Source organism: Musa acuminata, chromosome BXJ2-7 (genome assembly GCF_036884655.1).
Source record: "Musa acuminata AAA Group cultivar baxijiao chromosome BXJ2-7, Cavendish_Baxijiao_AAA, whole genome shotgun sequence".
Taxonomy (NCBI): Eukaryota; Viridiplantae; Streptophyta; class Magnoliopsida; order Zingiberales; family Musaceae; genus Musa; species Musa acuminata.
Genome location: NC_088344.1, coordinates 30,924,834 through 30,947,769, shown reverse-complemented (window position 1 = coordinate 30,947,769; position 22,936 = coordinate 30,924,834). Strand labels below are relative to the sequence as shown.

The following is a 22,936-nucleotide window of genomic DNA, read 5'->3' as shown; positions in this document are numbered from 1 at the left end:
AGATGGTGAGGACAGCGATGATATGGATGCATTAAGTCTCCTTCCTAGTCAAAAGATTGGCACGTGTGGCATGTGGATGTGAGAGAAGTGGGTTGACATAGTTGACGTGCAACGAGACACAGAATACGAGGGCCCCTCCGTAGTCTCCAGGCGTGGGCCCGTTTCTCTTTTGTGAGAATGGGTATGAACTCATGGAGGATGGGAGTTCGCAGCAGGAGAAAGAGTTACTTTTATTGGATGCAAGTGTTTGGTGGTATGTTGCAAGTGGATGCTGCCACATCAATTGCAGCTCATTCTATTTAATATATTTCATATAATTCACCTTAATTACATTTCATACATTGAGTAACTATGGGGACTCAGAATTCATCTAAACTCAATCTTATCCATCCATTTGATGAACTGTAGATAAAACTGTCAACATTTTTACCTTCAAAAGAAAAAATCAAAATAATATCTAAACACTGACTTTATATTGATGTCATAACAAATGGACAAACTTCAATTTGCTATGTAAGGATGAATCAACTACTGCAAGTCATTATCACATTATAATATAGAGTGCACTCTACAATGACAGAAGTAGATTCATGATTTTATTATTATAAAATGACATGGTTATTAACTACAATAATTTTTCCTGTCACATACATAATTTGTAGTTTAAGAAACAAATCTTACCCTACACTCATCTGCAGAATACACTATGACAGGCCCCATTAATTGTCACCACAGTCAAAATTTAATATTACACTTGGTGGAAGGATCAGAATGCAAAACATCATATTCAGGATGGTGGATAAGGTCAAGTTCAATCTTTAACCACATCAGGACACAAATGCTTACCCAAACATTCAATACAAGTGACAAAAGCTTCATCTCAGTAAAGTATTTGCAATACAAGACATTCATAATATGGTTGCACTGGCGCTCTCTTTTCTGAAAGTATTAATACATTGAACATACCAGACAAAATTAGATTACTGTCTTAGACTGGCAGGGCACCTATCAAAATTTTGCTCCCCTGTAAGTCGAGAAAAAAAAATAATACAGGGAACAGCAAAATACACACAAAAAAGGTGTTCTTCCATTGTAAGAGAAGTGAATCCAATTCAAGAACTGCGATCTATCGTCAGACGAACTTTCAGTGAACAAGAGCCACAAGGAATAAGAACTGAAGCTGGTAATGAAACAGTCGATGAATGTACTTCTACACTCTCTTTATCCAATATAATGCCCATCTCTTTGAGCTCCGACCATGTGATGGAAAAGTAGTCACCACACCTACACTCATAGAAAAGCTCCTCAAAATCACCAACAGACTCCACAGACATATCTCCCAATTCAATCTCATTGGCCGGAACCTCCAATTCCCGTCTCATCGATTGCAACTCCTTGTCGTAGTTTGCCCTTGACATAGAATCTGAAAGTACTTCCCATGCCTTCTGCACATCTAGAAAATCTCGTTGGTGATCTGTAGATGCATCAGATTTCTTGTGCAGCTTATCAGGATGAGAATTCAGAATGGCGGTTTTGTAACTTGCTCTGATCTCATCATAACTTGCATGTTCTTCAACTGACAAGACTTCATAGTGGGTCCTTTGGAACAAGCTCTTACCAGTAAGAACCATGGCTAAAAGCTTAACCTTCAATGCAGTCATTGGATATAAAAATAAGATTAAGCAAAATGAATGCCATATGAAAACCTACAAACATGTACTAAGGCAACAAATATGCCAGTAAAATAAATTATTGAAACAAAATTTCATAGTAAACTTTTGGTAAAAAGTTATCCCTTGGAGTTCCAGCAAAAGGCATCTCTCTTATGCTTGCATTCGAAAGTTCACTATCTTCTCAAAGATGGTAGGAATTTGCTGAATAAACTCCACTCCCTCACATGGAAACCTACCCAGTAGCGAACAAACAGATCCTGCATTTTTTTTTCCTTTTTAAAAGAAATGGATCTTTGAACATATCCCCAGCTTAAAGACTAGTATAAAGTCAATCTTCAAGCTTGAGCTGTTCTTGACAAAGGATATCTTAGCTATATTTATGTTAGTGGGGGATTAGTGTTTTCCCTGTTTTAACTGATAAAGAAACTAGTCCAAAAACATACATTTTATTGCAGCAAAATCCTTCTGGTTCTGTAACTATCAACTCAGTGATAGTCTATCACTAAACTATGATCTAACATATTGCTATTCCCCTCTCGATAATTTGCTTACGTTTAGCAATCCAAAGGCTCAAAATTTCAATTATATCAATCAAAGAAGGTGAAATGCACAATTGTAATGGATTTTAATTGTAACATATGATAATCTGTAAGTTACAAGATTTATCATAACTTGATTTCTAATAAAAAAAATTCAGTAACATAACCAAGTATTCAATTATTTCTTGTGTTGATCGACTAAGTGAATTCTGTAACATAAAACTCATTCCTAATCACAATTTATATGGATTGTCTCAAAAGAATAAATAGAAGTCAGAACTAAGCCATCCATATTATTCCTTATAGTTGTCTACATCGAAAGAACAGGAAATTGTGATGAGCAGTTGAGCACCACTATCCTATGCGTTGCAAAGCTAACCTGTCGCGCAGAGGGCCGTCATGGGCTGTTAAGGAGAAGACAAGCAGCAGCGCTCAGTTAGGGGAGGGAAGTAGTTGGGGATGACGAAGGGTTCTGACGGTGGAGGATGGCTATCACATAGAGAAGAGAGGGTGGTAGTCATAGTGAAATTGAGGAGAGGTGAGAATATCGTACCGAAACCGAAAGACTGGGCAGCGACGACCGTTCGAGACTACCGGAGAGATCAGGCTCGAGAGAACCAGAAGGCAGCGGTAGATTACCGGCTCCAGGGATCTCTCCGGCGGCGGCGGCGGCGGCAGATCTTAGTTAGGGTTCACCGATCCGTGGTCGCGCGTTTGGGAAAAGATCGCGATCAGCGAGTTATTCCCAACCGACTTATACCGACTTATACCCAACCAGCTGGACTCGACTCAGAAAACTCGAACCGACTCGTGCGAGTCTACCGCGTTTACCGAGTCGACTCGCGAGTCGACCCGAGTCCAGGCGTCCAAGGCCATCCCTGTTGCTGCTTACAGAGCACTTTTTCCTGCAGCACGCTAATCATTTTATCTTGTATTCTAAATGGAGCTTTCGCTTTCTCCATAGAATGCTTTAGTAAGAAGGTATATTAACGCTTTCTTAAGAAGATGATCAAGAATCGCTGGCATTCTCGAATTCCAAGTAGCGGTAAGAATCCTCCTCTTGTATCACAGTCGTCGTCTTTACTTGTATCCGCCACTGCCAAGTACAAACATTAACTGAAGCTAACCCCACGCATTAAAATGGTGATGACATTAATTACTTCGATGTAGCTCGTGAATGCACTTGAGGTGAGAGTCCAGCTTTTGGGGTTCGCCATGAGGCAATGAAGGCGAAGTTTCCGTAGTTTCTTCCAAGGAGTCAAGTGACCTCTAAAGTATTTTTATCTGCACGCTTACAGCCTACTGCCTCTCTTAACTTAGTTTACTTCTTTGTCTTCTTCTATCATTATGAATCGAGATGTCAATGACGGGAAGAAGAGAAGAGTTCAGTTCTGGGTGTAACAGCTAAGTAATTAAGATTGCTTTGGAGATGAAGGAGACAGGAGTCGATTCAAAATATATTATTAGCATGCACGTTCTCAGTCTCTGTTGCTCCACCTCTAAGGACAGGGGTAAGGACAGCACCAAACCCTAGAGGGGCCAAGCAAGATTGATGTCAGATCAAAGTCATGGACAGAGATTTCAACTCAGGCTCAGAGCACCATTAAGTTTCCAGCTGCGCAGATTTGTACAGATGGAACTGATATGGAAAGAAGACAGCTGAATACCACCCTGGTCCGAAAATGCTGTGGATTTCCTTCCCAAAAGAACAAAGCACAGATTAATGGAAGAGTTAATGCCATCCAACCAACCCCACACGAACGACTCAAAGTTTCTTCACGGTCATCCCTGCTAACTTGGAAAAAAATCGAAGGAGCTCCCTCTCAAATCCCAGTTTCCACAACCTTTTCACCCAAGCGAACGACAGCAGCATCAGAGTGAGATGAAGCAGAAGCGTTCTATTTACTGCACACCTCCTCCCTGACCGGAGATTAGGCTCCGTCGTCGTTGGATTCATAGATCCTGTGAGAACCAAGAAAAGTATGCATGTGAGGAAACAAGATCGAGGAGGCCAGGAAATTGAATGCACCAATGTCACATGCAGAAAGAAATAGATGTTGTGCATGTATGTCACTGATGCCAACCTGTGGAGACTTGCCCGGGAGCTCGTCTTCCTTCTTGTCACCCTTCTTCGCCGCAGTCTTCCTGAGCCCAAGGAGGCCCCTCCACTTGATGGACCCCTTAGGCAGCCGCTCCCCGCTGCCGTCGGCACGGAGCTCGTCGCGGAGTGTGGTAATCCTGTGGCCTCCGCATTGATGGTTGTCCTTGAGAGGAAGAAGCCGACCCTTGAAGAAGAGCTGGTCGGCGGCCATCATAGGGTGGCTCCCGACGGAGAACTCGAAGTCGGAGTCCGGCGGCGGGCCAGGGGTGCGCGCTGGCGGCGGCTGCATGTTGAAGTCGCTCGAGAACGACATGCGCGGGCTCATCGCCGCGTCGTGGAGGCTGGGATGATCCGGATTGAACATGTTAATGCATGCCATGAACAGAACAAGACTTGAACCAAACCACCAGCCCAGCCTCCCTCCACTCCTCCTCTCTTGTGTTCTTCTCTCACAGTGGAAGATATGATACATATAACACAGTGGCTACCTCTATATATATACACATACAAACAGAGAGAGAGAGAGAGAGGTGAGGGATGGGGACAAGGGTTTTGTGATTATATTATGGATTGCATGGGTTGTAGAGATGAATGGCTTAGGATAGCATCTAGATCCGTCGTATACTGTTCAGCATCAATTAATGGTTTGGCTCTCAATCTGTGTACGTCTGGGTAGATGTCTGGATCTGTACGTGTGTGTTGCATGGAGTAGAAAATGTGAGGGACAGCAAAGGGTAGACTCGAGCGTGTATAGGTATAGATATATATCCGTGTGTTCCCTATGGCTATTAATCAATACCTCCTCGGAGAACTAATTGGCAATTAAAGACAGATTTGATGTTGTTTTCTGAATTTAGCGAGACAAATTTGATATATCTTCCAGCATTTATTTACAGTTTAATTGATTTAAAATAAAATAAAAAGGAAACAAGAACATCTCTTTTTGACCTCTTTAATATGGAGTTGGATGATGGTTGAGAGTTTTCCTGAGGTTAATATGGGACAGCCTCCGATCAAATCTCTACTCGGGAAATCTAATCAAGATTAGATCCAAGTTGATAGGTAATTAACGCTCCTGTATTTATTATTGGGAGAGACAGCTTTACACCATTACCAAGAAAAGCGAACAGCTACACATACTGTAGTCTATTCGTAAAACAGTACACTAAGACAAGTTTGGAGCCATCTAAGAAGCTGGTAGCGGTGACATACTGCAGTGGCCACAAAGCAATATTGACACTGGGGAATCTCTAATGAGTAACATGATCATGCTTTTGCAATGGAGATGGAGGTCAACCATTAGGTTTAGATGTCTCATAGCTAAAGCATGACACTCATAAAATATTTTTTGAAATTTTTGCCTTAATTTTTGATGATTAGGTGATCATGTCTTGTGTTTTTAAGTTGATGATTAAGATCAAGACAATGCTGAATAAGCAGGTTTGACTCTTTCTATATGTGAGGTTCTATATCTTATATGGCATTCATTTTAAAGCGCCGTGAGTTTGGGATAATAGCCTTTGGACGTGCATGAGATGCATGCAATTAAGAAGCAAATGGTCTTAGGAAAATTAACCCAATTAATGCCTACATTTCAGCTGAACTTTGACATCGACGGAATTATTTATTACTCTCAAGAAAAAGAAGATAATTAACCTAAGTTAAATTTTGTTTCTTGACCAAGATAAATTAGTGAAAGTGATTTGTGTGAATGCATGTTTTCTTTTTATTGGTCAATCTCCGTTGAAGTGTTTACATAAAATTAATGCCTGATTTGAAAGGTATATGTATAGTTCATTCATTAGAGGACTATTTTAAGGGAGTAGAAGCAATTTAATTTGGTTCATAGACCTAAAAGTTGGGTCACGAAACCCTACCTTTGAAGCATCCAAGCTGACACTAACCAGTGATGTTACCACAGTAAGGTAATGTAGGATGGAGTCCTGTTAGATAGAGGACATAACTGGTACATGGTATGCCATCCCAAGGTTGGAGAGATTGTGAAGCATTCTGATCATATGGTCAGACACAGACAGCACAAGACAAGACAACATTAAAATTGTGAAGCAAGATAGATACACCAAATACTTTCTCATGCACCCCCCATTCATCCTTGCATGAGATCTCCACCATTAATTAAGATACATTTCACATCCAGTGAACACAATAATGCAGAAGAGAAACTGAACCCCACTGTCATAGATCTTCCATATGATAAAAGAAGTGAGCACATCAAGGATATGTATTCTGAGGTGATGAAATGTGAGCACATTAAGGAGCATGAAAGACATATACAATAGAGGAAGAGGTGTTTAGTAGTTGAGCTTGTTGTGACGTGCCTTTAGTTTGTATGTATCTGACACTATAGTCAGTGATAATAGAGAGAGCAGCAAAGTGATGGTTTGGAATGACCTTATGGAATTGAATTGTGTGGTTTTGGATAAAATCGAAGAAGAAAACCACCTTAACAATGTCTAAATCATCGAGCTCTTCGCATCACGTGTTCCCAAGTCAAGGGCAAGGCGATCTTAATTATTAATTTTTTTAAAAAATATTAATTATATTTATATTAATTAATATAGTCTTAATTAAATTAAAATAAAAAATTTATTCTTGTGAGATTTTAGAGAGAATTAAGAGAGTTCTTTATGTGAGGATAACCCAATGACCTTGTAATTGATATTATATATTGAAGAATCTAATTTTAACTATGGATGTAGGTTGGGATTTGTCAATGTTAATCATGCTTTCACTTTTTGATATATTTCTTTAACTTATTGATTTCTAAGTGATTTTTTTAAAATTCTCTTCTCCCTCTATGACAAAACAATTGGATATTCAATAAAAATATCATCGATTGTTTTTATTAGTTTTACTATGAAAAAATTTGATGGAAGAAATAATTTCACTTTATTCTTATAAACTTATATGGTTTTGCCTAAGTCATATGATACTTTTGTGTATCCGTCCACAAAGATCAGCTTTTCCAAAACCTCTTATGGTCTCATAAGGGTCAATAAAAAAAAAATAAATTAAAAAAATAACTTAAGATCCCACAAGTAGATATTTCAACAAACACTTAATAGATAATATAAATTATAAATATAAATTTTATAAACTTTAAACGATCATATGAGAAAAAATATAAAGTGATTCGCCTCGACCAAAAGCCCCTACATGTAATCACATAACATAGTTGTTGAGCAAGACAATGAAGCAACCATAATAATACGCCAAAGGCCCATTTAATTATATGTTATCGAGGAAGTTTCAAGGTGTTATACTACTGGCTAATATTCTACACCACTATTTTTGATAATTTTATCTATACATGATAATTATACATAACCTATGTTTACAAGACTAAAACAGCCATAAAAGCCAACCATAATAGGATTGTTAAGTTTACTATAAGCTCTCGATAAGTTATGCAAAGCATGAACAAAACAAAAGGATAAACACATATACAAATATCATGTTGAACACCTTATGTATAGATTTATGTATGACAATTTCTCTCACTTATTCCTTTGACATTCTCTTAGAAACTTTTATGAATATTACATCATTTTATCGTTATTAAATCTTCAATCTTCTACTTTAACTACAATATACTTATCTTATGCTATTGTTAAATAGTGAAAATTTAATTCGTCAATATTGTTTTAACTTACCAATAACCTTTACTTTAATGTGGGATTGATTGAGTTATGTTGATCTTTAATGATTCCTAGATCTCTCAGATAAAGAAAAAGTTATTTCTTATTATGTGTTAGTCTCTCAAATACTTATACTATTTCAAATAGGTGAATGTTTGTTAGAGCTTTAACAAATAAAATTTTACAAACTTGAAAGTTTTTTGAGATTTTTCTTTTACAAAATTTGTCCAGTTCCTCTTCTAATTAAGTAGGTTCATATCAATTTCTTTTCTAATTAATATTTTATTAAAAAAATAAAATAAATAATCTACTCTCGGTAAAACTGATCATCATTGGTAAGGATTTGACAACGGTTGTCTTTTACTAAATTCCTTCAAAGGATTTTTGAACATGTGTAGAGCTCTTTTGCTGGATAAATAAGAGAATCAAAGTATTTAATTTCACCAATTCTCTTAAGAGTTGATAAGATAATAGTTATTTAACTTTGTTCGTCTCTTTAATGATTGAATTTTATAGATCAAGCTGACTACTAGCCTTTATCTACTCTTTTCTCACACTTCTAAAGCACTCATAATGTTTATACTCCTTGCATTAAGTTAGCTACTGTAATTTATCTCCTCATTGCCATCGAACTTCCGGAATACAAAAAAGTCTTACCCAAAAAGAGTAAAATTTCACTCCATCTTAGAGCAAGTCTCTAATAGTTATGGTAACATAGAGGATTATACCATCTTCTTTATCATTTTCATCAACTACTCCTTAGAGTAAAAAAAGTATAACACAATGTACTACCTACTTCGTCACTTGGTTGAGCACTCCTAAATCAACCTAAAGTCGCCAACTTATGACTATCTTAATGAGAAGCCCATCGACACCGATCTTATAAAGTTTCCTAGCCTCTACCCTTTTGTCTTGTCTCGATACTCAAAATTTATCTATGCATTCTTTATCCCCTTGACCCTGTTTTACAACCATATGCTCTTCATCTATAAGAGCAAAGTATTGATTACTCTACAAAAGTCTCGCCTCTACAGTACCATGGTACTATTATGCCCATATTCATACTATTAGTCATCTTACATATGTATCTCTTTCTTCATAATCAATAGATCTGTTTTTGTAGCATGCAACACTCCTATGAATCCACTACTAATCATATTTGCTCTATAAGCCAATCATGTGAGTGATGACACATGAGACTTGACACATAGTCTTTTTTGCTTATTATATTTTAGCATTTTATTACTTTATATTGACTATTACATATATGCATGCATATATTGTGATGTCCTTGGATCTGTGCAATGAGAATCGGATCGTGATGAGATTACGATAATGAGACCGATTCGTCTTTAAACACAGATCCTAAATAATCTCAGTTATAGGTTACTCGAGAAAGACATCGAGATAACCGAACAGCCTGATATGCTATATATTCGTCCATATGATGGATGCAGTTGGTCTCGTAGCTGCTTGTGTAGGAACACTAGGGATATAATACAGGTGCTCATTGGGGAATGAGTTCACTGATTGATCTGCTTATGAAATATTGAATGGTTGATGATGCCTTATTACCAAACAACGATTTCGTAATCCTAGTGGTGTATATGATCCTTAGACTTGAGACATCAAGGATGTCCTATATGAGTGCTCCACTCTTTGATACCAGACTTATAGGTTTGGATGTCTCGGATCTAGCATAACCAGTTATCGGGAGTGACACTCAATCTTACGAGGGCTATTGAGTGTCGATAGAGGACCATCCACTCTTAGTGTCATGAGAAGAATATCTCATATGTTCTTGCTCAAATAAATTCCTAGCCAGGGTCATTCGTATTAAGAGAGAAATGGTTCTTTGGAAGAATTCAATTAGAGTGAGACTCAAGTAGAAACCATATGAGTGTGACAGCACCATGCCCGGTATACAGTCTTTAGGATATTAGATGGATGAAGGACTATAGGTATACGGTAATTGAGGACAGATAAGTCCAATGAATTGGATTCCCCTGTATCGTTTGGGGACTACGACGTAATGACCTCGTATGTCTATAGTCGATGAGTCAAGTGAATTATTATAGAGATAATAATTCACTAAGCCAGAAGGAATTCTACAATGTATGACTCACGGCCAGCTCGATATTGGGCTTAGAGGGTCACACAAATATGATAGGCATTACGATGAGAATTCAGATATGAGATATTTTATTGGATATCCAATAAGCCCTTGAATTATTAGATTTTATAGATGAGATCCAATAAGAGCCAATGAGAGATTATTGGATAGAGATCTACTAATCTAAGAGGCTTGGGTAATTGGATGAAGATCCAATATCCAATATGGGAGGATCCATTAGGGTTAAGTTGATAGGGGACCTCTATAAATATGAGGAAATCAGTACTTTATAGGCTAGAGCCTTTTATTTGCCTCTCTTATTCTCCTCCCCTTTCTCCACCTCAAAACAGGTCTGGAGTTTTGAGGAGCATCGTCGCAACCCTAATATGTGGATCACCACTAGAGAGGAGGACGCTTGACCTCCTTCACCCTATTCTAGAGATCTGCAGGGATTCAGGGATATACGTTCTCCCTAGGTAACACAATCTATCTCACACGTGATTCTTTGTTTCATGAATTTTTGTATACCAATCTTCGTATGATGACAAATACATCTTTGGAAAATTGGGGATTCTGTTTTCTGTTCTTCAGCTACGCATATGATGTTGCCCCCAAGATTTCCCAACATCCACCTCTATCTTAACACTGGGTTTTAGGTAGCTAAGTCCATCTAGATTTATCATCGCTTCCTCATCCCTTTCGACCACCTATTTCGACACATTTATGTTTTTCAAATAATTCCCCCTTAGTCGATGGAAAAATAGATTGTAACTTTTATGCGATCTCTGTCATTATATTGTAAGTCTTTCGTTGATTATATTCTATTTTGTATCTTTGATAGTAATGCTCACTCACTCAAGCTTGTACTTTGATTTGTCGAGCTCTCTCAAGCAAATATGAGCTATAAAACAGTCCAACTCTCTAACAACTCTGATTATACCTTTGCATGATCAAATCTCCCTCTCATTGGCTCATTGTACTTGTATTTAAATCCCTCTCAATGGTATATAACCTCCATATGTTGATGATCATGACTTTACCTAATAAAAAATTTATTGCATGCATGGAAGACCTATCTTTATAGTACCAAGGTATTCACCCTTTGAATCCATAGCCCTTATTATCATATTGTTCATCAAAGTAAAGCTCTCAATAGTTCTTGATCATACCTTACAAATAAGTCCCTTATGAGACTTCTCTTATATATATCGCATTACCTTGAATTATTCCACCATGATCTACAATGCTACATCATGTCGCATCTTTGTGACTTCTCTATTATTTTCTAATCTTTATGGGATGAACTTATATTATAATCTCTCCATATGTAACCTCTGTTAGTACATCACAAGGTCATTGTCACCTCTAATTATGTTCACTACTTTAGCATTAAACTTTCATTCACCCTCACTTAGGTCGAGCATAGACGAAGCGTCACTCTAAAACAGTTCATCACCAAATAGCTCTCGAAGTCCATTAACTTTATTAAAATTAGTGTGTAATATTTTTTTATCTTAGGCCCCTACCTCCAGCATAATCTTTATTGCTTACAACTTCATTTGCGATAACTCAAATAACATCATTGTGATATATTCTTTAAGACTACCTATCTTCATGTCCTCTTGCCTTATGCTAAGGTCTTTTAATCCTAAATTCATCTTTATGAGTTGAGTTGTCTCAGTCCTTTTGTCAATTGCTTTATCGAGAGAAGGTAAATGTGGTTTGAAGCTCTCCTAAACTTTCACATTATGCAAGATGACTCTACTTCATTAGAATGAGGGACCCATTGAATGACATAATCTTACTCTTAGCTTTACAAAATTTTATATACTTTACCTCTATCTAAGAAAAGCTTCATGTCTCTGCTCTATGTTATGTCATCTATATTGACTCATTTCATGTGGCTTGAGCACTTCACTAAGTTTCATCCGAGTTGCTTCACCACTTAGTTCGCATTGAGCTAATAATAGTCCTTGCATCCATCATTTCATTGGTCAGTTCTCCATTGAGTCTGATCGCTATATCAATTTGAAGTGTGCCTTCATTTGTTGTTATCTAGGATAACTCCTCATTGATCTCACAATATGTCCACTAATATATTAGCTTATGCAAGATCATGCTACAACTCTTCACTGCTTGCTCGAGTTATTGAGCTTTATGGAGTTATCATGTTGAGGTACCCTCCTCAACATGTATGATTTGTTACATATGATTCTCCCTTTAGAAAAATGAAACTTATCTTTCCTATATATTTGTCTTGTTATAATAATTTTTCTCTTCACATCCTTTCTTTTAGAAGTTTTAGAAACTATTATCCATTTAGACTATTATGCCTTGCCACTATAAATGCATATGTTAGATTATGACTTTTTACCAATAAAACCCTCACTACGCCCCTCAAGCCTTAACAATATGTTGAACCTGCATAATTTAGCCTCATAAGAATATATCATTCTTATGTTAAAAAGAAAGTTATCATACTCTATAGCACTAAATTTTGGTTACTGGCCACAAATAATTCATCGCACATAAACAAACCCTTATACAAGTATCAAATTTTTTGCATTAGCAATTCCTCTTATTTTTATAAGCTTTGCATAATTTTTTTAGTCATCGAACAACCCATCCCTTATTATACAGTCTCATCTTTTGCTAACTGCTCTCACTTCCCTTGAGTATTGTCAAGTTTGGTTACCAATATTAAGCCTTAGCTCAAAATCAACCATCCTAACCTTTCTATGCTCCACGTTCTTTCGAGCTTATTTATCCTTATGGTGTCTCTCGCATTAAGGGTTAGTCATTCTTTTGAATACTAATCTCGAATGCCCACTCCTTTGAGCGACTCTTTTCATTATGTATTTATGCAAGTTTCCCCCAAATGAGTCATGCAATACCCTTAAGTGTTCATCCGCAAAGGATCAGTCTCTCCAAAACCTCTTATGGTCCTATAAGGGCCTATAAAATAGAAGACGAATTAGAGAAAGCATTCAACTAGAGATCCCACAAGCAGACATTTGATAGATAATATGAATTATAAATATATATTTTGTAAGCTCTAAATGATCATGTGACAAAAGGTCTAAGATAATCCACCATAGCTAAAATTCCTCACAAGTGCTTATATAATACTATTGTGAAACAAGACAATGAACCAACTTTAGATAATACCCTAAATGTCTATCTAGTAATGTGCTATCATAGTAGCTCTAGGGTGTTGTACTGATTAAAACTCACCACTCCGTGAAGTTAGAAAACTTATAAAATGGTTACATGATTGGTCTATTTTCAGGTAAATTTTCTATGCACATTGACTATACATAATTTATATTTATATGACTAAAATGATCATAAAAGTCAATCAAAATGGATCTACTAAGTTTATTGTAGATCTTCTATATGTTATATGTTATGTAAAGCATAAATAAAATCGAAAGATATAAATATATAAAAATATTATATAAAATACCTTATATAGATTTATGCACATTGTTCTTGTTTAGTAAGGCCTAGTAAGAACCTTAGAAGGAATATGTAGACAAACAAAAAAAGATGTGAGATGAAGATTGGAATTAGCTTAAGGTAAAGCGTGTAAGTACTATTTATCTTTGTATTGCTAATAATATTATCAATAATTTTATTGATGGTGACTCCACTATGGTCATTTGGGACAATTTACAAAAGTTTTATCTAAAAAAAACTTAACTAATAATTCACTTTTGATGTAAAAGTTATATAAGCTGAGGATAGAGGAAGGTGGAGATTTAGCAGAGCATATAAACATATTCAAAGAAAAAAAATTGATGTAAAGATTGATGAAGAAGATAATATACTATTGCTTCTTATATCATTCGTCTCCTATGATAGCTTTGTAGAGATATAGTAACTCTAGAACAAGTTGAAAAAGTTTTAGTATCTCGATAAATATGAAAATATAGATGGTGAGATGTTAGTTACTTAGGGTAGAGGTCGATAAAAATGATTTTCTAACAAGGATAGATTTTAGTGTGATAAGTCAAGATTAACAGATAAGTCATTCGATGATGTTCAATGTTATAAATGTAAAGAGTACAAACATGTAAGGTAAATTATTCGAGAAAAAGAAATAGAAAAAAAAAATAATGAGTGCTCTCTAGTGATAGTTTGTGATGGAGATGCTATGACCAATGCCAAAGGTAACGATACATCTAGAAGGGTTAGCTTTTATATTCTACTTGTGTTATTTATGATTGTTCTGATTGTTTTGATTTATTGAATGACAAGATGACTAGTAAACTAAGTTTAGATGATGGCTCTATGGCGGAGGTCATGGGTGTTAGTAATGATTGATGGAGCACTATATGCTTTAGTGGATATAGCTTATGTTCCAATGATACAAAAAATAATTAAATTTTTTTGAGTCTTTTTATATTCTTAAGATAGAGTTTTAAAAATTACTCACGGTTGTATGATTCTAATGAAAGAAATATTGCATTAATACAAAAAAATCTCAAAGAGTCAATAAAAAATAATAAGAGATCGAGAGAGAGAGAGAGAGAGAGAGAGAGAGAGAGAGGTGTCTGAGCACTAGGACTTAACTTAAATCCATGACGAGTGTTGGAAATGACAATGGATATATTATCCAGGTGATGTTGGATTAGCAGTCAAAGTAGGGCATGAAGGTAGGCTTTAGGGTTATGTCTTCCTTTGTCTCTCATCATCATCAGGGTAAGGGAATTTTAAAGCAAATGTGACTGCAGTGTGTCTGTCGCTGCTTTGGAGACTTGTAGTCTTACTTTACCAACCTGTCGTAGCATTGCAAAGTTCATCCATGCATACTCTATTATCCTAATAGAATGAGTCATTTTATTTGTCTTTCATCGAGAGCTTTGTTTGTTTCCTATTTTACGAAATTTCTAAGGCCGGTGATCTCATGATGAATCATAAATCGGAACTTTTCCATGATTGATTAATAGTGTTATTCCAATTGCATGATATTGCAAATAATAGTAATAATAATAAATAATACATTTGCATTGAGAAAAGGTTGTGCATGGTGTACCTTCTCCTTCCATAAGGATATCGAATTAATCACCTATATATATATATATATATCTCAATTAATACGGGGACTATTGGTTATTATTGAGCAAGGACTAGTGGACAAATACATCATATTAACCATGATAAAAATAGAAAATATTTAGTTTTTTTTTTGAAATATCTTATTAACTACTGATGAATTAAGAATCGAGTATAAAAAGATGAATATTATATTTAAAGTTTAAATTCTCTTTTTTTTTTTATCGATGGTTTGATGAGATAACATTATTCTATCATATTATCTCTTTTATCTATCTCGTAATATACTAACTTGAGTGTTAGATGAACTAAATGAAAAGTCCTTCTCGATATTACTATTAACATAAAAGGTAAACGATTCAAATTTAATATATATCAAGAATTTAGGTAATATTATCTCTCTTAGTACATTTCAAATTCAAACTAAGTCATGCTAGTCAACCTGCCCATAAGTTATTATTGACATTAGGTGATAATCAACATTAGATGAAAAACTTATAAAATAATAATTTTTTAATTATTATTTTTCTATAAAATATTTGATTCCTAAGCTAACGATGGATCCACAAAATTTGGAATGTTAAGAAAAAATATTTAAAAAGAAAAAAAATATTTTATTTGTTAAAATAAAATAAAAATAAATATGAACTTATAAAAGTCTAATTTTTTTAAAGAAAAAAAGATTTGGAGGAAGAATATTTGTAGTTATTTATTATAAAAATAAAATAAAAAGGAAAAAAAAATGTTTTTTTGGCAAAACGTTTCCCACAGAACTGAGCACCCACGTTAAGAGCGTTCACCATCAGCGTAACATACCAGCGGTCGTCGTTTGCTTGGTGGGTTGCCGTGGGACCCGATTCCAGAAGCACGCGATGGCGACCGCCTGATCTTTCCCAGACATCATACGCCATGGGACCCACCGACGCGGTCGAATCGCTCTCGACGCGGGTCAAACACTTATCCGCCTCATCCTTCTTTCTCACACTCTTCCTTCCATCGATCAATTTATTTCTTCCGAGTCTTAAAAGAATAATAATAATCAGCTGAAGTATTTTACATCCGGAATACGATTAAAACCATTCCAGATTCCTATGACATATCAGTGACATTGATTTTAGTAAACGGATGAATTTTGACTTGCTCTAGCTAGCTAGAACCATTGTAGAGCTCTTCGTCGTCCAGTGCCATCAGGTCCTGAATCCCTGCCCACAGATCGATCAGTTCCTGACCTTGATGATCCATTACGACTTGCTGTTTCTGCTGCGCGCCAAATCCCTGCTGCTGCGGCTGATGGGAAGAAGACAGCGAGGTGGACTGGCTAGTCCCCTGGTCTCCGCCTAGCGCCGGAGGTTGCTCCGGGAAAGGAAAGTTGAGCTTGGCCCTCGCACCACGGAACTCGATGGCGGCCATGTCGTACGCCCGCGCCGCCTCCTCCGCGGTGTTGAACGTCCCCAGCCACTTCCGCACCGCCCGCCTGGGGTCCCGTATCTCCGCCGCCCACTTCCCCCACGGCCGTTGTCGCACGCCTCGGTACTTGTTCTTCTTCTTCCTCCTCTTTACCTGCATCTCGCCACTCCCATCAGTGATCTCCGAGGTTGCAGGCGGCGTCGCGTCCTCGTTATCCGCGGCGGAGACGAAGAAGTCGCAGCCCAGGCATCCGGCAATGCCACATACACCGCAGGTGCTGGCAAGTGGGACCTCCGGGGGGTGGCCGGAGACGACGTGGATCAGTGAGGCGATGATGATGGACTGCTCCTGCTCGCGCGAGATGCGGGAGTAAGGAGCGCCGGAAGGCTGATGGTCGCGGTCGCTCGGCCCTTCTTTGGCGATGACTCGTTGGGGATCCGAGGAGAGGGCGGTGTGGAGGTGGAGGCGATCCTTCTTTGCCACCATGGAAGCTGAGCTGAGCCTGTCGCAGGTCGCTTGAGATTTGTCGAGCAGCTGCTACGAGAGTGGACTGTGTTCAAGTCGAGAGAAGAGCGTGGAGTGGGTATATAAAGCGCGGGGAGAGTATGCCGTCATAGGTTACGTAAGAAGACTCACGCGGATTCAATTGGCTCCTCTCAGTGTGGGTGGAGTGTCTGATTTATCTGTTGGTCGAGGAGCAATCGATCACATGTTCAACGCGGAGAAAAATTCTAGGGATGGGACGCACGTGGTGCATATCGCTCAATAAAACCTCAACATGATTTATGAGAAATCCATTATTCCAGCTTAATAACCTGATAAGATATAAGGATCAAATCAGCAAAACTTCGATTTATTGAAATCGATGATTGGAATTGTCAATTAGTAAAAATATGCTGATAATTGATCATCAATAACCTGGATTTACCTCCAAAATGACAGATTTAATCCAGAATTGGGATTGAGCTATTTGGTCGACTCGACTGTGTACTATTAAGACAAAATCAGAATATTCCTAACAACCTACCTATTTAATCTGTGATTATTGCTGCGCCGTTTTAGTTTTTGGGGGCGTTTACGCAACGGGTGGCTGCTGGTCGTCCCGCAATGGTGGGTCTGAAATGGCACTGTTCGTTTGGCGGATCGCGTCTTAATTCGGTGAACTGAGCACGAATCGATGCTTCAACGAGGCAATCATGTGTGCAAGTGACACAACTCGCACCTGGACCCGCGTCTCTTTCGTGAGCGTTCGTACCCGAACCTAGGCGAGGCGACAAATCAGCACACGCAGATCCATCCATTCTATACTAACCTGTCGGACGTCTTCCAAAGCGAGATTGGATATATCCCGACGCCCGCTTTGCGAAATCCGCCATAAGAATGTGGAACACGGATCCGCCGATGGACCCCATTCACTTCTGTAAGATTTGAGACGTTGGATCTGGAAAGATGCTGACGTGGATAAAAAGTGATGGGTGAAAGTGGCACAAAAACTTTGGTGGAGATGGGGTGGTTGATGTGACACGTCGGATAGTATTCAGTGGGTGCTTGACAGGCGGTGTGGTGTACTGCGCGGAGTTTCCACGGTGAAGTTTTTGACCTCGAGCCAACGTGAATCAGGCTGACTTTAGTCTACAAGTCAAACTTTTTATCCACGTAGACCTTTCCATTCTCCCGACGGACCAGCTGTCATCGACTGGAAGTTGACTGATTCCTGTTAACCTGCACTAATGGGCCAGTCAACATGACAAATAATGTCAGCATCGTAATCCACTGGTGCGTGAGGACCATCGTCAGTCGCTCTCCGTGCTTCTACATCCGAATCGGGCAGCTGCCATTACATCCGAATCCGTTTCGAACCCGATTCGGATTTTTAGTCCGATAATGTTTATCGAGAACATCGTCAGCTGTTGCTAGTTTTCAAACAGTATACACGCAAATATATGACCCAAATGCTTTGGATTTTATTTCTCAGGTTGGCGTATTACAACAAGAATTGTTGCCATTCCTAGAAGACCATGCAGCTCCACGGTCATACGTAAACCTACCTATAGCAGTGATGCAGAGAAAGAAAAGCAAAGAAACGACCACCAAGACCTTTCTTCATCGTGGAACGATCACCTCTTTTCCCAGATGCAGTATCCATTACCGGAGGCAACTACGTGGAAGTTGGCGGGAACAAGATTTCCGACATCGTATCTCGGGCCAATCTTCACCATAACTTTCTCATCAATCACAGCCAAGTAGAGATCAGCATCAGCAACTAGAATACGCAGCGTGCTGCCCGGAAGAATCCCGTTGCGAGTCCTAATGGCGGCCAGCCCAGTGATCTCATCCTTGAGTCCCCAATCGAACAGATGATCATAGAACTGCACACCCAAGAACACGATATTTGTATCAGATGCACATGAATCTTTTGCTAGTGATGAAGTAGGCAAATTCGTGGTACTTACAATGGTGGGAACCCCTGGGTGTGTTAGAATGTAAGCATAGCCTTGCATGACCTTGTCAGAAGGGAAAGGCCACAGCTTCTGGGTCGAACCGGTGTCGTGGTTGTCGACGAATGTGACCGCCTTTTCCGGCAACCACCCTATCATCCCCGACGCCTTGCCTTGGGGATCCCGCAGCCTCCACAGCTCACCTTGCACCGCAGCTTGCAGTACACCCTTGGTGGTGAAGTCGAACGCTGCTGCCGGACCGCCCACGTCGTGAACCCAGTTGACCAGCTCCTGGCGGCTACCATCTTGGTCGTACGCGGGCTTCCCGTCGCCGCCATAAGTCAAAGAGCTCCACAGCTCTGCAACCACGAAGTCGGGGCTGGTATGGCTCACGTAGATTTTCGCGATGCTCGGCGAGTATCCCCTGGCGAAATCGAGCCTCCAGCCGTCGAAGCCGATATCAGTCCTGAGCCAATTCAGCCAGTCCGTGAGCTCCTGCTGGACCTGTTGGTTCAGGTGGTCGATGTCGGGCGCGGCGCCGAAGTCACCGCCGGTGTCGCGGTTTCCGGTTCCATCGGAGTACTGCGTGTCGTCGCTGCAGATCATGTGCGGCCCCCAGTCGAGGCGGCTGTCGCTCGTCCCGCCTTCGAAGATGCAGTATATTCCTCTCGCATCCTTGCGCTCGGCGCAGCGGTGGTTGATGACGATGTCGGCCACACATTTGATCCCTTTGTCGTGGAACGCCGCGATCAGCGACTTTAATTCATCCCGAGTTCCATACTTTGACGCATTGAGATCATATAGCCGACCGGGCATGTAACCTGAAAGAGAGGTTTGACGGTGCGTCTGAGATAGAAAAGATAGATGCTCATAGTGAAGGATCATGCAGTTGACGATCCTAATGGAGTCGATTGCTTGCATTCTTGGTTAGTACTGCAACATAAAGGCAACGACCGTGGAATCTAATTAATGCTACGTTTATCCTATAACGACTGAGAACTAGCAACCAACGTCATAAAGTGAATCCTATCCAAAACCTGTCTACACTTACTCCAGAGATCCTATTTAAGCGGTGAGAAAGCTAGCCGTCTTTCTAAGTTTTTTACATGGTTTATCTGATATATAAAACGCACTATCACGTCTCCGTCATGACGATGGGAGTGAGCTAACTCAAGGTTATCTCCTCCTGGCCTGGATCAGACATGTGAACCTAATACATCGTAAACTGCTCCCAATAAAGATTTGAAATGGGAAAAGAATAAAGAAATAGAAAAATAAAGCTATAAAAATAACTATGATGATGATGGCGTAGAAGTATTGCATGGCTACAGGTGGAACCTTGTTCCGAGACGGAGTGGGATGGTGGAGGTAGCCAGACGTGTGTAACTCCAGCCTTGGCTATGTCAGGAACTTGGCTCCTCAGAAAGTTGTACCAGCCCCCTTGTTTCCTCCATGACTCCCAGTTAAAACCCTGCGATGCATCATCATTCTTTTGATCGTACTCTCAACCACAACATAAGCTGAGAATAAGAGACAACTACAACCGTGTCAACCTGAAAGAGGATCTGAGACTGCGCGGTCGTGAGCGAAAGCACGACAAGGAAGACGAAGGCAAGCAACAGTGGCTTCATCTTCTCCCAGTCTTATCCCTTCAAACAAGCTAGAGAATAAGAGGAGAAAGGAAGGAATGGCTTAGGATGAGAAAGCGAAGACCCGAGGGCTTCGTTATATAGAAGTCGGTAGGGCCAAGCGGTCAATCTTCCACGTCAGTGGCGGGTCCCATCGCGATGCCAGCGCCTATAGTAATCCGGAACGAGGATAAGGGGAAGTGGGTTGCCAACGAGACCCACAAACATTCCATTTGACGCTTGCATGGGTCATGTGTTGAAAGCTAAAGTGGTGCTTGTAATGAAACTGCGTTATCTCTTTCGCCCATGAAAGGTATGGCCTTATCCTTGAACAAGATTTCTTGCTTGACCATTGATATGAATGGTTGTATATACCTGCTTTGACCCTCGTTGGCCGCAGATCAGATTTGTTTTCGAAAAGACCATTTTACTGTACATATGATCTTTAAGCTTCACGCTCATTTAAAGTGCAATAAATAAAGAAGACATTGTAATGATCGAGTCATTGGGTTATCGGTGGGGAGTTGGAAGGTTGAAGAAGCTCCTCGGTGTGAGCACCTGCAAGTTATTGTCAACAAACAACCGTGTAAAAGCTCCTCGGTGTGAGCACCTGCGAGAGATTGCCGATAAGCAACCATGAAGCGATAAGGATGCATGGGAGGGATCAATTCCAACCCTAGACGAAGGCCCACTGATCATTACAAGCGGTGAAGCGCATCTTATCCCATCGAACAAGGGCAATTTAATGCATCTCCTTCTTCTAATAGATAACGATTATGCGAGATCGACACTTGCCAATCCAATGTCGACTTTATGTCCGAGTTCATCCACCAAAGGCAAAGTGATAGTGTAGTTCTTCACTACGATTAAGTAATCGTGGAAGAGCCTTCGAAGGACTTCATGTCTGCTTCTAGATTGCAAGAGTGATCTAAACTTGGCACTGTAAACTTTGCCAGTTAAGAACATTGACCTCTGCGTAATTCTGTGGGGGTTTCTGCTCAAGCTGATTTCGAGTAGTTGGATGACCATAATGAGACGCCAGCCATTCTGACCCAAAAGTTGGCTTTCCTGTTTCAAGGTTTGATTAGTTTTGTATCCTTCTCAATGAGCTCCAAGCAGATGCATACCCAAACATTTAGCACAAAGACACCCAAGATTAAAGGGCAGAAAACTTCACCTAACCATACCCGAATCCTTCCTGTTCTTCAGTAGTCCTGTCATAAGAGGAACAAACTAAGAAAACAAAACCTTGGCAAAAGGAAGAGGAATTCGAATATGATTCAGTGAAACAGAAGGCATGCCATCATTGGCAGAAGCAACATATCCACAAAGCTTAGCTGATACTGGCTAGCTAGAAAGCTCATGTCTGCAGGCCTCGTCCAACGAATGCCATCCATCACGTAAAGAAGAAAGTCACGCTCTGGCCAAAAATTGCAGGCGATGTTTATTATCGTTCGGCCGCCAATCAAGTGGATGAGGACGAGGAACGAAGCAGGTTGGACTCCGCGGCACGTCTCCGTGGATTCTGCAGATGGATAACGCCGGAGAGCTGGATGAGGATGAATGATAAATTGCGGTCTGCTGCTGGCCGGTATCAGAATGACGCCAGTCTCGTCGCCCTTGGCAGGCAGGCGACGTCATGCCGTGCGATGGAAACCGCGTGCAGGCCGCGGCAGCTGTGCTGCATGCACTTGTTACCATAAACCTTGTGTCTCGTGCGCTGCTGCTCCTGCTGCATCGATCATGACGACTTCGAGATCAGAGCTCAAGTTGCAGCAATTCCACACTACCAACATCCTTGGGGAAAGTGTTTTCTTCCTCGACTGAAACCCTTAGAAGCCGAGAACTGTCAAGAAGCTCCAGCGCCATAGATATCTCCTAAGCAGCTTCCTGGTCATATACCGAAGGCCTGGAGACCTATGACAAATCGAGGAATGGGAAATAGGATGACAAACATGAATTAGAAAGCTGATTAAGAATCATATAGTACCAGATATTGTCTATGTGCGGTTTAACCTTTTCCTGGCCACTCTAAGATAGAACGCTGTCGACAACCTCGTAGCATATATCAGCTGTCACTCTGAGAGTGGGCAGATGACGGCAGAGCCAACAGGATAAGTTTGGTTAGAAACCCATTGGGATCATAAATAATAATCGGGTATTTAAGTTAATTAAATAGTTGGCTTGTTGTGGGATAGCAATTAATTACAAAGAGGCAATACTGTCCATTTTGCGGTGATGTTTTCGAAAAGTAATAATATTTTGACCACAAATCCAACGGCTCCGAATTCAGATCTTCGTAGATCGTGCACGTGCATTA

General features: G+C 39.7%; 4 protein-coding genes across 7 annotated transcripts; all 4 read right to left on the bottom strand.

Moving 5' to 3' along the window:
- Positions 1-907: 907 nt before the first annotated feature.
- Positions 908-2,963, bottom strand: LOC135617561 (uncharacterized). 4 transcript variants are annotated; one of them, XM_065117915.1, is made up of 3 exons: positions 2,766-2,963; positions 2,592-2,684; positions 908-1,646 (listed from the first exon to the last, which is right to left on the bottom strand). In XM_065117915.1, the coding sequence occupies exon 3, from the start codon at positions 1,629-1,631 to the stop codon at positions 1,113-1,115; it is 519 nt and encodes a 172-aa protein (XP_064973987.1). In that variant the 5' UTR covers positions 1,632-1,646; positions 2,592-2,684; positions 2,766-2,963; the 3' UTR covers positions 908-1,112. The 4 variants fall into 4 exon arrangements, with proteins under 4 accessions (XP_064973987.1, XP_064973988.1, XP_064973989.1 ...); XM_065117916.1 differs by having other exon boundaries at positions 2,592-2,616; XM_065117917.1 differs by lacking the exon at positions 2,592-2,684.
- A 546-nt stretch (positions 2,964-3,509) lies between these two features.
- Positions 3,510-4,754, bottom strand: LOC135616312 (uncharacterized). Its single transcript, XM_065115508.1, has 2 exons — positions 4,297-4,754; positions 3,510-4,174 (listed from the first exon to the last, which is right to left on the bottom strand). The coding sequence occupies exons 1-2, from the start codon at positions 4,690-4,692 to the stop codon at positions 4,166-4,168; spliced, it is 405 nt and encodes a 134-aa protein (XP_064971580.1). The 5' UTR covers positions 4,693-4,754; the 3' UTR covers positions 3,510-4,165.
- An 11,376-nt stretch (positions 4,755-16,130) lies between these two features.
- Positions 16,131-17,122, bottom strand: LOC135616202 (ethylene-responsive transcription factor ERF109-like). Its single transcript, XM_065115395.1, has one exon. It carries the CDS (start codon positions 17,034-17,036, stop codon positions 16,290-16,292), a length of 747 nt encoding a protein of 248 aa, XP_064971467.1. The 5' UTR covers positions 17,037-17,122; the 3' UTR covers positions 16,131-16,289.
- A 1,372-nt stretch (positions 17,123-18,494) lies between these two features.
- LOC135617560 (alpha-amylase isozyme 3D-like) lies at positions 18,495-20,699 on the bottom strand. Its single transcript, XM_065117913.1, has 4 exons — positions 20,542-20,699; positions 20,327-20,459; positions 19,004-19,809; positions 18,495-18,919 (listed from the first exon to the last, which is right to left on the bottom strand). Exons 1-4 carry the CDS (start codon positions 20,617-20,619, stop codon positions 18,668-18,670), a joined length of 1,269 nt encoding a protein of 422 aa, XP_064973985.1. The 5' UTR covers positions 20,620-20,699; the 3' UTR covers positions 18,495-18,667.
- Between the last annotated feature and the right edge of the window lie 2,237 nt (positions 20,700-22,936).

What these genes read in the sequence shown, in the direction of transcription:
- LOC135617561 (XM_065117915.1), bottom strand. Translation starts at nt 1,631, where the DNA reads ATGGTTCTTACTGGTAAGAGCTTGTTCCAAAGGACCCACTATGAAGTC.
- LOC135616312 (XM_065115508.1), bottom strand. Translation starts at nt 4,692, where the DNA reads ATGGCATGCATTAACATGTTCAATCCGGATCATCCCAGCCTCCACGAC.
- LOC135616202 (XM_065115395.1), bottom strand. Translation starts at nt 17,036, where the DNA reads ATGGTGGCAAAGAAGGATCGCCTCCACCTCCACACCGCCCTCTCCTCG.
- LOC135617560 (XM_065117913.1), bottom strand. Translation starts at nt 20,619, where the DNA reads ATGAAGCCACTGTTGCTTGCCTTCGTCTTCCTTGTCGTGCTTTCGCTC. An exon ending in AGTCTCAGATCCTCTTTCAG is followed by an intron (nt 20,460 to 20,541) that starts GTTGACACGGTT and finishes GATGCATCGCAG; the next exon opens with GGTTTTAACTGGGAGTCATG. An exon ending in ACCCAGGGGTTCCCACCATT is followed by an intron (nt 18,920 to 19,003) that starts GTAAGTACCACG and finishes TTGGGTGTGCAG; the next exon opens with TTCTATGATCATCTGTTCGA.